Source organism: Pseudophryne corroboree, chromosome 5 (assembly GCF_028390025.1).
Source record: "Pseudophryne corroboree isolate aPseCor3 chromosome 5, aPseCor3.hap2, whole genome shotgun sequence".
NCBI lineage: Eukaryota > Metazoa > Chordata > Amphibia > Anura > Myobatrachidae > Pseudophryne > Pseudophryne corroboree.
The window spans coordinates 851,994,141-852,010,125 of NC_086448.1; the positions used below are offsets into that span (position 1 = coordinate 851,994,141).

A 15,985-nucleotide genomic window follows, 5' to 3' on the forward strand; every position below is an offset into this window, starting at 1 on the left:
ATTAGACCTGCAGTGCACTAACAGCATCCCCTGCGTCACTGTAATTAGACCTGCAGTGCACTAACAGCACCCCCTGCGTCACTGTAACTAGGCCTGCAGCGCACTAACAGCATCCCCTGCGTCACTGTAACTAGGCCTGCAGCGCACTAACACCATCCCCTGCATCACTGTAATTAGACCTGCAGTGCACTAACAGCATCCCCTGCGTCACTGTGATTAGGCCTGCAGCGCACTAACAGCATCCCCTGCGTCACTGTAATTAGGCCTGCAGCGCACTAACACCATCCCCTGCGTCACTGTAATTAGGCAAGCAGCGCACTAACAGCATCCCCTGCGTCACTGTAATTATTCCTGCAGCGCACTAACAGCATCCCCTGCGTCACTGTAACTAGGCCTGCAGCGCACTAACAGCATCCCCTGCGTCACTGTAACTAGGCCTGCAGCGCACTAACAGCATCCCCTGCATCACTGTAATTAGGCTTGCAGCGCACTAACAGCATCCCCTGCGTCACTGTAACTAGGCCTGCAGCGCACTAACAACATCCCCAGCGTCACTGTAATTAGGCCTGCAGCGCACTAACAGCATCCCCTGCGTCACTGTAATTAGGCCTGCAGCGCACTAACAGCATCCCCTGCGTCACTGTAATTAGGCCTGCAGCGCACTAATAGCACCCCTGCGTCACTGTAATTAGGCCTGCAGCGCACTAACAGCACCCCTGCGTCACTGTAATTAGGCCTGCAGCGCACTAATAGCACCCCTGCGTCACTGTAATTAGGCCTGCTGCGCACTAATAGCATCCCCTGCATCACTGTAATTAGGCCTGCAGCACACTAACAGCATCCCCTGCATCACTGTAACTAGGCCTGCAGCGCACTAACAGCATCCCCTGCATCACTGTAATTAGACCTGCAGCGCACTAACAGCATCACCTGCGTCACTGTAATTAGACCTGCAGCGCACTAACAGCATCCCCTGCGTCACTGTAATTAGGCCTGCAGCGCACTAACAGCATCCCCTGCGTCACTGTAATTAGGCCTGCAGCGCACTAACAGCATCCCCTGCATCACTGTAATTAGGCCTGCAGCGCACTAACAGCATCCCCTGCGTAACTGTGATTAGGCCTGCAGTGCACTAACAGCATCCCCTGCGTCACTGTAATTAGGCCTGCAGCGCACTAACAGCATCCCCTGCATCACTGTAATTAGGCCTGCAGCGCACTAACAGCATCCCCTGCGTCACTGTAATTAGGCCTGCAGCGCACTAATAGCACCCCTGCGTCACTGTAATTAGGCCTGCAGCGCACTAATAGCACCCCTGCGTCACTGTAATTAGGCCTGCAGCGCACTAACAGCACCCCTGCGTCACTGTAATTAGGCCTGCAGCGCACTAATAGCACCCCTGCGTCACTGTAATTAGGCCTGCAGCGCACTAACAGCACCCCTGCGTCACTGTAATTAGGCCTGCAGCGCACTAATAGCACCCCTGCGTCACTGTAATTAGGCCTGCAGCGCACTAACAGCACCCCTGCGTCACTGTAATTAGGCCTGCAGCGCACTAATAGCACCCCTGCGTCACTGTAATTAGGCCTGCAGCGCACTAACAGCATCCCCTGCGTCACTGTAATTAGGCCTGCAACGCACTAACAGCATCCCCTGCGTCACTGTAATTAGGCCTGCAGTGCACTAACAGCATCCCCTGCATCACTGTAATTAGGCCTGCAGCGCACTAACGGCATCCCCTGCGTCACTGTAATTAGGCCTGCAGCGCACTAAAAGCATCCCCTGCGTCACTGTGATTAGGCCTGCAGCGCACTAACAGCATCCCCTGCATCACTGTAATTAGGCCTGCAGCGCACTAACAGCATCCCCTGCATCACTGTAATTAGACCTGCAGCGCACTAACAGCACGCCCTGCATCACTGTAATTAGGCCTGCAGCGCACTAACAGCATCCCCTGCGTCACTGTAATTAGGCCCGCAGCGCACTAACAGCATCCCCTGCGTCACTGTAATTAGGCCTGCAGCGCACTAACAGCATCCCCTGCGTCACTAATTAGGCCTGCAGCGCACTAACAGCATCCCCTGCGTCACTGTAACTAGGCCTGCAGCGCACTAACCGCATCCCCTGCGTCACTGTAACTAGGCCTGCAGCGCACTAACAACATCCCCAGCGTCACTGTAATTAGGCCTGCAGCGCACTAACAGCATCCCCTGCGTCACTGTAATTAGGCCTGCAGCGCACTAACAGCATCCCCTGCGTCACTGTAATTAGGCCTGCAGCGCACTAACAGCACCCCCTGCGTCACTGTAATTAGGCCTGCAGCGCACTAACAGCATCCCCTGCGTCACTGTAATTAGGCCTGCAGCGCACTAACAGCACCCCCTGCGTCACTGTAATTAGACCTGCAGCGCACTAACAGCACCCCCTGCGTCACTGTAATTAGACCTGCAGCGCACTAACAGCACCCCCTGCGTCACTGTAATTAGACCTGCAGCGCACTAACAGCATCCCCTGCGTCACTGTAATTAGGCCTGCAGCGCACTAACAGCACCCCTGCGTCACTGTAATTAGGCCTGCAGCGCACTAATAGCACCCCTGCGTCACTGTAATTAGGCCTGCAGCGCACTAACAGCATCCCCTGCATCACTGTAATTAGGCCTGCAGCACACTAACACCATCCCCTCCGTCACTGTAATTAGGCCTGCAGCGCACTAACAGCACCCCTGCGTCACTGTAATTAGGCCTGCAGCGCACTAATAGCATCCCCTGCATCACTGTAATTAGGCCTGCAGCACACTAACAGCATCCCCTGCGTCACTGTAACTAGGCCTGCAGCGCACTAACACCATCCCCTGCATCACTGTAATAAGGCCTGCAGTGCACTAACAGCATCCCCTGCGTCACTGTCACTAGACCTGCAGCGCACTAACAGCATCCCCTGCGTCACTGTAATTAGGCCTGCAGCGCACTAACAGCACCCCTGCATCACTGTAATTAGGCCTGCAGCGCACTAACAGCACCCCCTGCATCACTGTAATTAGGCCTGCAGCGCACTAACAGCATCCCCTGCGTCACTGTAATTAGGCCTGCAGCGCACTAACAGCATCCCCTGCATCACTGTAATTAGGCCTGCAGCGCACTAACAGCACCCCTGCGTCACTGTAATTAGACCTGCAGCGCACTAACAGCATCCCCTGCGTCACTGTAATTAGGCCTGCAGCGCACTAACAGCACCCCTGCGTCACTGTAATTAGGCCTGCAGCGCACTAATAGCACCCCTGCGTCACTGTAATTAGGCCTGCAGCGCACTAACAGCACCCCTGCGTCACTGTAATTAGGCCTGCAGCGCACTAACAGCATCCCTGTAATTAGACCTGCAGCGCACTAACAGCATCCCCTGCATCACTGTAATTAGGCCTGCAGCGCACTAACAGCATCCCCTGCATCACTGTAATTAGGCCTGCAGCGCACTAACACCATCCCCTGCATCACTGTAATTAGACCTGCAGCGCACTAACAGCATCCCCTGTATCACTGTAATTAGGCCTGCAGCGCACTAACAGCATCCCCTGCATCACTGTAATTAGGCCTGCAGCGCACTAACAGCATCCCCTGCATCACTGTAATTAGGCCTGCAGCGCACTAACAGCATCACCTGCGTCACTGTAATTAGACCTGCAGCGCACTAACAGCATCCCCAGCGTCACTGTAATTAGGCCTGCAGCGCACTAACAGCATCCCCTGCATCACTGTAATTAGACCTGCAGCGCACTAACAGCATCCCCTGCATCACTGTAATTAGGCCTGCAGCGCACTAACAGCATCCCCTGCATCACTGTAATCAGGCCTGCAGCGCACTAACAGCATCCCCTGCGTCACTGTAATTAGACCTGCAGCACACTAACAGCATCCCCTGCATCACTGTAATTAGACCTGCAGCACACTAACAGCATCCCCTGCATCACTGTAATTAGGCCTGCAGCGCACTAACAGCATCCCCTGCGTCACTGCAATTAGACCTGCAGCACACTAACAGCATCCCCTGCATCACTGTAATTAGACCTGCAGCACACTAACAGCATCCCCTGCATCACTGTAATTAGGCCTGCAGCGCACTAACAGCATCCCCCGACACACCCGCTACACGCCCTGCATTGTAGAAATTGCGGACCCATCCCACTGACACGCCTTTGTATCGTTGCTGAATGCGATCACTAATGTATTCTCAGATAGCTATGTACGATGACGGAAACCAGACTTGGCACGTCTTCTGGTTGTGTACCGATAATCACTCACTGCGCGATTATTTGCATTTGCAGCTGATACTGAATGAGCGCCTAACTTCCCTAACACGCGTCCGCAGCCAGTGATCCTGTAGTCTGGGAGGAAACAGACGCACCCAATATAGACAACTCTGCCTAGCAATTATCCCCCAGCGCTGCGCCGACCATCACACTCTGACATGATAAATACATAACATATTGTTGTTTTGTCTCTGTCAGGCTCTGCACATGATGGAAGATATCACGCTGACGTTCTCGGATGAGGAGTGGCTGGGTCTGGCTGCTTGGCAGAGGGAACTATATAGGACGGTCATGAAGGACACTACAGAGTTATTCACCTCTCTCGGTAAGATGTCAGATCAGCGCTCTTTATACACGATGGAATCACATTATTCTGAGCAGCAGGGACGGCTGGGAGTGACTCAGTAAAGTGCTGGTAGATTGGCACAGGCTGACATTCACCTCTCACCAGCCACTGAGTCCAGGGGGAGCCCCACCGCACACACTTAATAACCCTCTGCAGTCCCGCGCCGACTTCCTCATTAAAACCCTGTGAAGATGGCGCAGCGCCCATTTTTGCGGAGTTCTGCGCAGCATGTGCGGTAGAGTCTGAGCCATCTAGTGCTTAGACTCTACAGCGCTCCCAGCAGAGAGGAGGGGCCTGAATGGAGGAGGCTGGACACGGGAGGAGGGGCCTGAATGGAGAAGGCTGAACACGGGAGGAGGGGCCTGAATGGAGAAGGCTGAACACGGGAGGAGGGGCCTGAATGGAGGAGGCTGGACACGGGGGGAGGGGCCTGAATGGAGGAGGCTGGACACGGTCCTCCTCCTCCTCTCTTAAAGCGCACCTGCACATGGTGCTCTGCAGTTACAATGTCACAATGCACCTTCACCACAGCAGCACGCGGACAGGTCACACACTGCGCTGTGTCAGGAATACCGCCGCCCTTGGCCAGAAAGCAGATAATCATCCCTTTCTGCAACTCGGAAAAGTCCCCCTTTTACCCATGACAACAACGAGTGATATGTGTGCAGACGGCCTATCACACACGTTATATACCCACCAAGCCAGCAACGTGTGATATGTGTGCAGACGGCCTATCACACTCCTTATATACCCACCAAGCCAGCAACGAGTGATATGTGTGCAGACGTCCTATCGCACACCTTATATACCCACCAAGCCAGCAACGAGTGATATGTGTCCAGACGGCCTATCACACGTTATATACCCACCAAGCCAGCAACGAGTGATATGTGTACAGACGACCTATCACACACCTTATATACCCACCAAGCCAGCAACAAGTGATATGTGTGCAGACGGCCTATCACACTCCTTATATACCCACCAAGCCAGCAACGAGTGATATGTGTGCAGACGGCCTATCACACCTTATATACCCACCAAGCCAGCAACGAGTGATCTGTGTGCAGACGGCCTATCACACACCTTATATACCCACCAAGCCAGCAACGAGTGATATGTGTGCAGACGGCCTATCACACCCCTTATATACCCACCAAGCCAGCAACGAGTGATATGTGTGCAGACGGCCTATCACACCCCTTATATACCCACCAAGCCAGCAACGAGTGATATGTGTGCAGACGGCCTATCACACACGTTATATACCCACTAAGCCAGCAACGAGTGATATGTGTGCAGACAGCCTATCACACTCCTTATATACCCACCAAGCCAGCAACGAGTGATATGTGTGCAGACGGCCTATCACACCCCTTATATACCCACCAAGCCAGCAACGAGTGATATGTGTGCAGACGGCCTATCACACACGTTATATACCCACTAAGCCAGCAACGAGTGATATGTGTGCAGACAGCGTATCACATACCTTATATACCCACCAAGCCAGCCATGAGTGATATGTGTGCAGAGGGCCTATCACACCCCTTATATACCCACCAAGCCAGCAACGAGTGATATGGATATATAGCGGAGCTCCCGCAGCAGCAGCGGCAAGTTCAGGGGTTAAGGAGCCGAAAGTAAATCTCCCGGATCGTTTTTCTGGAGATCGCTCGCAGTTCTTTTGTTTCAAGGAGAGCTGTAAGCTATATTTCAGGCTTAGGCCCCAGTCTTCTGGGTCGGAGATTCAGCGGGTGGGCATGGTGATTTCCTTGCTACAAGGAGACCCACAGGTCTGGGCATATGGGTTACAGCCTGACTGTCCGTCGCTTAAAAGTGTTGATGCTTTTTTTACGGCACTGGGCATTTTGTATGATGACCCTGACAAGATGGCTTCAGCCGAGGCTCAGATTACGGTTCTTAAGCAAGGGCGAGTCGCACTTGGGATGGGCGCCCAGCATCCACTACGGACTACGAGAAATAGATTTACCGGTGAGTAAAATCTTATTTTCTCTGACGTCCTAGTGGATGCTGGGAACTCCGTAAGGACCATGGGGATTATACCAAAGCTCCCAAACGGGCGGGAGAGTGCGGATGACTCTGCAGCACCGAATGAGAGAACTCAAGGTCCTCCTTAGCCAGGGTATCAATTTTGTAGAATTTAGCAAACGTGTTTGCCCCTGACCAAGTTGCAGCTCGGCAAAATTGTAAAGCCGAGACCCCTCGGGCAGCCGCCCAAGATGAGCCCACCTTCCTTGTGGAATGGGCTTTTACTGATTTAGGATGCGGCAATCCAGCCGCAGAATGCTCCAGCTGAATTGTGCTACAAATTCAACTAGAAATAGTCTGCTTAGAAGTAGGAGCACCTATTTTGTTGGGTGCCTACAGGATAAAAAGCGAGTCAGTTTTCCTGACTCCAGCCGTCCTGGAAATATAAATTTTTAAGGCCCTGACTACGTCCAGTGACTTGGAATCTTCCAAGTCCCTAGTAGCCGCAAGCACTACAATAGGTTGGTTCAAGTGAAAAGCTGATACCACCTTAGGGAGAAACTGGGGACGAGTCCTCAATTCTGCCCTATCCATATGGAAAATCAGATAAGGGCTTTTACATGACAAAGCCGCCAATTCTGACACACGCCTGGCCGAAGCCAAGGCCAATAATATTACCACTTTCCACGTGAGATATTTCAAATCCACAGTTTTAAGTGGCTCAAACCAATGTGATTTTAAGAAACTCAAGACCACGTTGAGATCCCAAGGTGCCACAGGAGGCACAAAAGGGGGCTGAATATGTAGCACTCCCTTTACAAATGTCTGAACTCCAGGCAATGAAGCCAGTTCTTTCTGGAAGAAAATCGACAGAGCCGAAATCTGGACCTTAATGGAACCCAATTTTAGGCCCATAGTCACCCCTGACTGTAGGAAGTGCAGAAAACGACCCAGCTGAAATTCCTCTGTTGGGGCCTTCCTGGCCTCACACCACGCAACATATTTTCGCCAAATACGGTGATAATGGTTTGCGGTTACTTCTTTCCTGGCTTTTATCAGCGTAGGAAGGACTTCTTCCGTAATGCCCTTTTCCTTTAGGATCCGGAATTCAACCGCCATGCCGTCAAACGCAGCCACGGTAAGTCTTGGAACAGACAGGGCCCCTGCTGTAGCAGATCCTGTCTGAGCGGTAGAGGCCATGGGTCCTCTGATATCATTTCTTGAAGTTCTGGGTACCAAGCTCTTCTTGGCCCATCCGGAACCACGAGTATCGTTCTTACTCCTCGTTTTCTTATTATTCTCAGTACCTTTGGTATGAGAGGCAGAGGAGGGAATACATAAACCGACTGGTACACCCACGGTGTCACTAGAGCGTCCACAGCTATTGCCTGAGGGTCCCTTGACCTGGCGCAATATCTAGTTTTTTGTTTAGGCGGGACGCCATCATGTCCACCTGTGGCCTTTCCCAACGGTTTACCAACAGTTGGAAGACTTCTGGATGAAGTCCCCACTCTCCCGGGTGTAGGTCGTGTCTGCTGAGGAAGTCTGCTTCCCAGTTGTCCACTCCCGGAATGAACACTGCTGACAGTGCTAAGACGTGATTTTCCGCCCATCGGAGAATCCTTGTGGCTTCTGCCATCGCCATCCTGCTTCTTGTGCCGCCCTGTCGGTTTACATGGGCGACTGCCGTGATGTTGTCTGATTGGATCAGTACCGGCTGGTTTTGAAGCAGAGGCCTTGCCAGACTTAGGGCATTGTAAATGGCCCTCAGTTCCAGAATATTTATGTGTAGGGACGACTCCTGACTTGACCAAAGTCCTTGGAAATTTCTTCCCTGTGTGACTGCCCCCCAGCCTCGAAGGCTGGCATCCGTGGTTACCAGGACCCAGTCCTGTATGCCGAATCTGCGGCCCTCCTGAAGATGAGCACTCTGCAGTCCAAGAGGTCCCACTGAAAGGTTCTTGCATGGAACCTGCCGAATGGAATTTTGCTTCGTAAGAAGCTACCATTTTTCCCAGGACTCGTGTGCAGTGATGCACCGATACCTGTTTTGGTTTCAGGAGGTCTCTGACTAGAGATGACAGCTCCTTGGCTTTCTCCTGCGGGAGAAACACTTTTTTCTGTTCTGTGTCCAAAACCATCCCCAGGAACAGTAGGCGTGTGGTAGGAACCAGCTGTGACTTTGGAATGTATAGAATCCATCCGTGCTGTTGTAGCACTTCCCGAGATAGTGCTACTCCGACCAACAACTGCTCCTTGGACCTCGCCTTTATAAGGAGATCGTCCAAGTACGGGATAATTAAAACTCCCTTTTTTCGAAGGAGTATCATCATTTCTGCCATTACCTTGGTAAAGACCCTCGGTGCCGTGGACAGTCCAAACGGCAGTGTTTTGAATTGGTAATGGCAATCCTGTACCACAAATCTGAGGTACTCCTGGTGAGGATGGTAAATGGGGACAAGTAGGTAAGCATCCTTGATGTCCAGGGATACCATGTAATCCCCCTCCTCCAGGCTTGCAATAACCGCCCTGAGCGATTCCATCTTGAACTTGAATTTTTTTATGTATGTGTTCAAGGATTTCAAATTTAAAATGGGTCTCACCGAACCGTCCGGTTTCGGTACCACAAACAGTGTGGAATAGTAACCCCGTCCTTGTTGAAGTAGGGGCACCTTGACTATCACCTGCTGGGAATACAGCTTGTGAATTGCCTCTAGCACAGCCTCCCTGCCTGAGGGAGTTGTCGGCAAGGCAGATTTGAGGAAACGGCGGGGGGGAGACGCCTCAAATTCCAGCTTGTACCCCTGAGATACTACTTGAAGGATCCAGGGATCCACCTGTGAGCGAGCCCACTGATAGCTGAAATTTTTGAGGCGGCCCCCCACTGTACCTGGCTACGCCTGTGGAGCCCCCGCGTCATGCGGTGGACTCAGAGGAAGCGGGGGAAGAATTTTGATTCTGGGAACTGGCTGACTGGTGCAGCTTTTTCCCTCTTCCCTCGTCTCTGTGCAGAAAGGAAGCGCCTTTGACCCGCTTGCTTTTCTGAAGCCGAAAGGACTGTACCTGATAATACAGTGCTTTCTTAGGCTGTGAGGAAACCTGAGGTAAAAAAATGTCTTTCCAGCTGTTGCTGTGGATACGAGGTCCCAGAGACCATCCCCAAACAATTCCTCATCCTTATAAGGCTCTATGTGCCTTTTAAAGTCAGCATCACCTGTCCAGTGTCGGGTCTCTAATACCCTCCTGACAGAATGGACATTGCATTAATTCTGGATGCCAGCCGGCAAAATATCCCTCTGTGCATCCCTCATATATAAGACGACGTCTTATGTTCGCAAAATAGTATCCCTGTTTGACAGGGTTACAGACCACGCTGCAGCAGCACTATCTGCAGGTCTCAGTCTAGTACCTGAGTGTGTAAATACAGACTTCAGGATAGCCTCCTGCTTTTTATCAGCAGGTACCTTCTAAGTGGCCGTATCCTAAGACTGCAGTGCCACCTTTTTTGACAAACGTGTGAGCGCCTTATCCACCCTAGGGGATATCTCCCAGCGTAACTTATCCTCTGGCGGGAAAAGGTACGCCATCAGTAACTTTTTAGAAATTACCAGTTTCTTATCGGGGGAACCCACGCTTTTTCACACTTCATTCACTCATTTGATGGGGGAACAAAACACTGCCTGCTTTTTCTCCCCAAACATAAAACCCTTTTTTAGTGGTACTTGGGTTAATGTCAGAAATGTGTAACACATTTTTTATTGCCGGGATCATGTAACGGATGTTCCTAGTGGATTGTGTATATGTCTCAACCTCGTCGACACTGGAGTCAGACTCCGTGTCGACATCTGTGTCTGCCATCTGAGGGAGCGGGCGTTTTTGAGCCCCTTATGGCCTTTGAGACGCCTGGGCAGGCGCGGGCTGAGAAGCCGGCTGTCCCATAGCTGTTGCGTCATCCAGCCTTTTATGTAAGGAGTTGACACTGTCGGTTTATACCTTCCACCTATCCATCCACTCTGGTGTCGGCCCCACAGGGGGCGACATCACATTTATCGGCATCTGCTCTGCCATCACATAAGCCTCCTCATCAAACGCGTCGACACAGCCGTACCGACACACCGCACACACACACAGGGAATGCTCTGACTGAGGACAGGACCCCACACAGCCCTTTGGGGAGACAGAGAGAGAGTATGCCAGCACACACCAGAGCGCTATATAATTTTGGGATTAACACTATATTGAGTGAATTTTTCCCAATAGCTTGTATATACAATATTGCGCCTAAATTTTGTGCCCCCCCTCTCTTTTTAACCCTTTGAGCCTGAAAACTACAGGGGAGAGCCTGGGGAGCTGTCTTCCAGCTGCACTGTGAAGAGAAAATGGCGCCAGTGTGCTGAGGGAGATAGCTCCGCCCCTTTTTCAACTGACTTTCTCCCGCTTTTTCTGGAATACTGGCAGGGGTAATTTTACATCTATATAGCCTCTAGGACTATATATGATGTAGATTTGCCAGCCAAGGTGTCATATATTGCCCTCAGGGCGCCCCCCCCCCAGCGCCCTGCACCCTCAGTGACCGGAGTGTGAAGTGTGCATGAGGAGCAATGGCGCACAGCTGCAGTGCTGTGCGCTACCTTGGTGAAGACTGATGTCTTCTGCCGCCGATTTTCCGGACCTCTTCTTGCTTCTGGCTCTGTAAGGGGGACGGCGGCGCGGCTCCGGGAACGAACACCAAGGCCAGTTCCATGCGGTCGGTCCCTCTGGAGCTAATGGTGTCCAGTAGCCTAAGAAGCCCAAGCTAGCTGCAAGCAGGTAGGTTCGCTTCTTCTCCCCTTAGTCCCTCGCTGCAGTGAGTCTGTTGCCAGCAGGTCTCACTGTAAAATAAAAAACCTAAATATACTTTCTTTCTAGGAGCTCAGGAGAGCCCCTAGTGTGCATCCAGCTCAGCCGGGCACAGAAATCTAACTGAGGTCTGGAGGAGGGGCATAGAGGGAGGAGCCAGTGCACACCAGATAGTACCTAATCCATAACAGCAGCCAAACGCTGCCGTGCCCCCCCCCCCTCCCGCCCAGCGACCGCCTCTGCCTGTCAATCAGGCGGAAGCGATCGCTAAGGAACAACGGCCTTCGGCCATCCTGCATGTGCGGTTCCGAGCCGATCGCTGCGCTGTGATAAACTGCACCGAGCGATCAGGTCGGAATGACCCCCATGGTTTTACCCATCTGCTAACAAATTTGCTGCTGCCATCAGGTCTGTCCGCTAGATAATAATGCAGCATCTTTGTATCTGGCAGGTTTCATGTTCCTGACCCAGGAGAGTGCAGGAGAGAGTACAGTGACCCATCCAGCTGTCAGTGAGGAGACTGCAGGGGAGAAGTTCATTATCCAGATGACAGAGGCGTCCGTATTCCAGGAGGATACAGGAAAACATGCGATGACAGCTGAGGCTCCTGAGAGTCATCTATGTCAAGGAGACCACTTCACTCCCCCACATCCAGAGGCACCGTCATTCCAGGAGACTCTGTTTCCTCAGCATGCACAGAGATCTGTGGTTCCAGAAAACCTGCAGGAAAATCTCATTCAGACATCTACAGGGCAAGAGGGTCCAGGAGGAAGGTCCATAGCCTGGCACACGGAGGCTGGCAGTGACGAGCTGCTGCCAACAAGAAACCCAGGAGACATCTGCAATGTCAGAGATGGCGCAGGTTCCTCCGGTGACACTGGAGACTCTAGACTGGATCTGGTCATTGGAAGTGATGAGACTTTCCCAGGTGAGTACGGTCAGTCCCAGCAGGTGGCTTCTAGGAATAAATATGGTGTAGGTGAGCAGGAGTGTGGCTATGTATGGATCCTAACGTTCACGCGCAATGCAAACACGTGATTTCAGGCTAGATACATTACAATGATTTATATACAACATGGAGGCACGCAAAGCGAATTATCCATCCAATATGATTCCCCGCAGCTGTCTCATTGCTGCCGTGGAGATTAGAGTGGATTCACCTTGTGTTTCCCTCCCACTACAACAGTGTACAGGTACAGAATGCCGACACCACAGTGTACAGGTACAGAATGCCGACACCACAGTGTACAGGTACAGAATGCCGACACCACAGTGTACAGGTACAGAGAGCCGACACCACAGTGTACAGGTACAGAGAGCCGACACCACAGTGTACAGGTACAGAGAGCCGACACCACAGTGTACAGGTACAGAGAGCCGACACCACAGTGTACAGGTACAGAGAGCCGACACCACAGTGTACAGGTACAGAGAGCCGACACCACAGTGTACAGGTACAGAGAGCCGACACCACAGTGTACAGGTACAGAGAGCCGACACCACAGTGTACAGGTACAGAGAGCCGACACCACAGTGTACAGGTACAGAGAGCCGACACCACAGTGTACAGGTACAGAGAGCCGACACCACAGTGTACAGGTACAGAGAGCCGACACCACAGTGTACAGGTACAGAGAGCCGACACCACAGTGTACAGGTACAGAGAGCCGACACCACAGTGTACAGGTACAGAGAGCCGACACCACAGTGTACAGGTACAGAGAGCCGACACCACAGTGTACAGGTACAGAGAGCCGACACCACAGTGTACAGGTACAGAGAGCCGACACCACAGTGTACAGGTACAGAGAGCCGACACCACAGTGTACAGGTACAGAGAGCCGACACCACAGTGTACAGGTACAGAGAGCCGACACCACAGTGTACAGGTACAGAGAGCCGACACCACAGTGTACAGGTACAGAGAGCCGACACCACAGTGTACAGGTACAGAGAGCCGACACCACAGTGTACAGGTACAGAGAGCCGACACCACAGTGTACAGGTACAGAGAGCCGACACCACAGTGTACAGGTACAGAGAGCCGACACCACAGTGTACAGGTACAGAGAGCCGACACCACAGTGTACAGGTACAGAGAGCCGACACCACAGTGTACAGGTACAGAGAGCCGACACCACAGTGTACAGGTACAGAGAGCCGACACCACAGTGTACAGGTACAGAGAGCCGACACCACAGTGTACAGGTACAGAGAGCCGACACCACAGTGTACAGGTACAGAGAGCCGACACCACAGTGTACAGGTACAGAGAGCCGACACCACAGTGTACAGGTACAGAGAGCCGACACCACAGTGTACAGGTACAGAGAGCCGACACCACAGTGTACAGGTACAGAGAGCCGACACCACAGTGTACAGGTACAGAGAGCCGACACCACAGTGTACAGGTACAGAGAGCCGACACCACAGTGTACAGGTACAGAGAGCCGACACCACAGTGTACAGGTACAGAGAGCCGACACCACAGTGTACAGGTACAGAGAGCCGACACCACAGTGTACAGGTACAGAGAGCCGACACCACAGTGTACAGGTACAGAGAGCCGACACCACAGTGTACAGGTACAGAGAGCCGACACCACAGTGTACAGGTACAGAGAGCCGACACCACAGTGTACAGGTACAGAGAGCCGACACCACAGTGTACAGGTACAGAGAGCCGACACCACAGTGTACAGGTACAGAGAGCCGACACCACAGTGTACAGGTACAGAGAGCCGACACCACAGTGTACAGGTACAGAGAGCCGACACCACAGTGTACAGGTACAGAGAGCCGACACCACAGTGTACAGGTACAGAGAGCCGACACCACAGTGTACAGGTACAGAGAGCCGACACCACAGTGTACAGGTACAGAGAGCCGACACCACAGTGTACAGGTACAGAGAGCCGACACCACAGTGTACAGGTACAGAGAGCCGACACCACAGTGTACAGGTACAGAGAGCCGACACCACAGTGTACAGGTACAGAGAGCCGACACCACAGTGTACAGGTACAGAGAGCCGACACCACAGTGTACAGGTACAGAGAGCCGACACCGTAGTGTACAGGTACAGAGAGCCGACACCGTAGTGTACAGGTACAGAGAGCCGACACCGTAGTGTACAGGTACAGACTGCCGACACCGTAATGTACAGGTACAGACTGCCGACACCGTAATGTACAGGTACAGACTGCCGACACCGTAATGTACAGGTACAGACTGCCGACACCGTAATGTACAGGTACAGACTGCCGACACCGTAATGTACAGGTACAGACTGCCGACACCGTAATGTACAGGTACAGACTGCCGACACCGTAATGTACAGGTACAGACTGCCGACACCGTAATGTACAGGTACAGACTGCCGACACCGTAATGTACAGGTACAGACTGCCGACACCGTAATGTACAGGTACAGACTGCCGACACCGTAATGTACAGGTACAGACTGCCGACACCGTAATGTACAGGTACAGACTGCCGACACCGTAATGTACAGGTACAGACTGCCGACACCGTAATGTACAGGTACAGACTGCCGACACCGTAATGTACAGGTACAGACTGCCGACACCGTAATGTACAGGTACAGACTGCCGACACCGTAATGTACAGGTACAGACTGCCGACACCGTAATGTACAGGTACAGACTGCCGACACCGTAATGTACAGGTACAGACTGCCGACACCGTAATGTACAGGTACAGACTGCCGACACCGTAATGTACAGGTACAGAACGCCGACACCGTAATGTACAGGTACAGAACGCCGACACCGTAATGTACAGGTACAGAACGCCGACACCGTAATGTACAGGTACAGAACGCCGACACCGTAATGTACAGGTACAGAACGCCGACACCGTAATGTACAGGTACAGAACGCCGACACCGTAATGTACAGGTACAGAACGCCGACACCGTAATGTACAGGTACAGAACGCCGACACCGTAATGTACAGGTACAGAACGCCGACACCGTAATGTACAGGTACAGAACGCCGACACCGTAATGTACAGGTACAGAACGCTGACACCCTAATGTACAGGTACAGAACGCTGACACCCTAATGTACAGGTACAGACTGCCGACATCATAATGTTCAGGTACAGAACGCCGACACCATAATGTACAGGTACAGAACGCCGACACCCTAATGTACAGGTACAGACTGCCGACACCATAATGTTTAGGTACAGAACGCTGACACCATAATGTACAGGTACAGACTGCTGACATCATAATGTACAGGTACAGACTGCTGACATCATAATGTACAGGTACAGACTGCTGACATCATAATGTACAGGTACAGACTGCTGACATCATAATGTACAGGTACAGACTGCTGACATCATAATGTACAGGTACAGACTGCTGACATCATAATGTACAGGTACAGAACGCTGACACCATAATGTACAGGTACAGAACGCCGACACCATAATGTACAGGTACAGAACGCCGACACCATAATGTACAGGTACA

The 15,985-nt window shown here is 52.2% G+C and overlaps 1 protein-coding gene across 2 annotated transcripts in view; it reads left to right on the top strand.

Moving 5' to 3' along the window:
• LOC134928697 (myeloid zinc finger 1-like) overlaps positions 1–15,985 on the top strand; it is a 217,779-nt gene that overhangs the window by 100,914 nt on the left and 100,880 nt on the right. For both annotated transcript variants that reach the window (XM_063924714.1, XM_063924715.1), the window contains exons 2-3: positions 4,503–4,629; positions 11,933–12,409. In XM_063924714.1, coding sequence (XP_063780784.1) covers positions 4,503–4,629; positions 11,933–12,409 — 604 coding nt within the window. The remainder of the gene's footprint in view (positions 1–4,502; positions 4,630–11,932; positions 12,410–15,985) is intronic.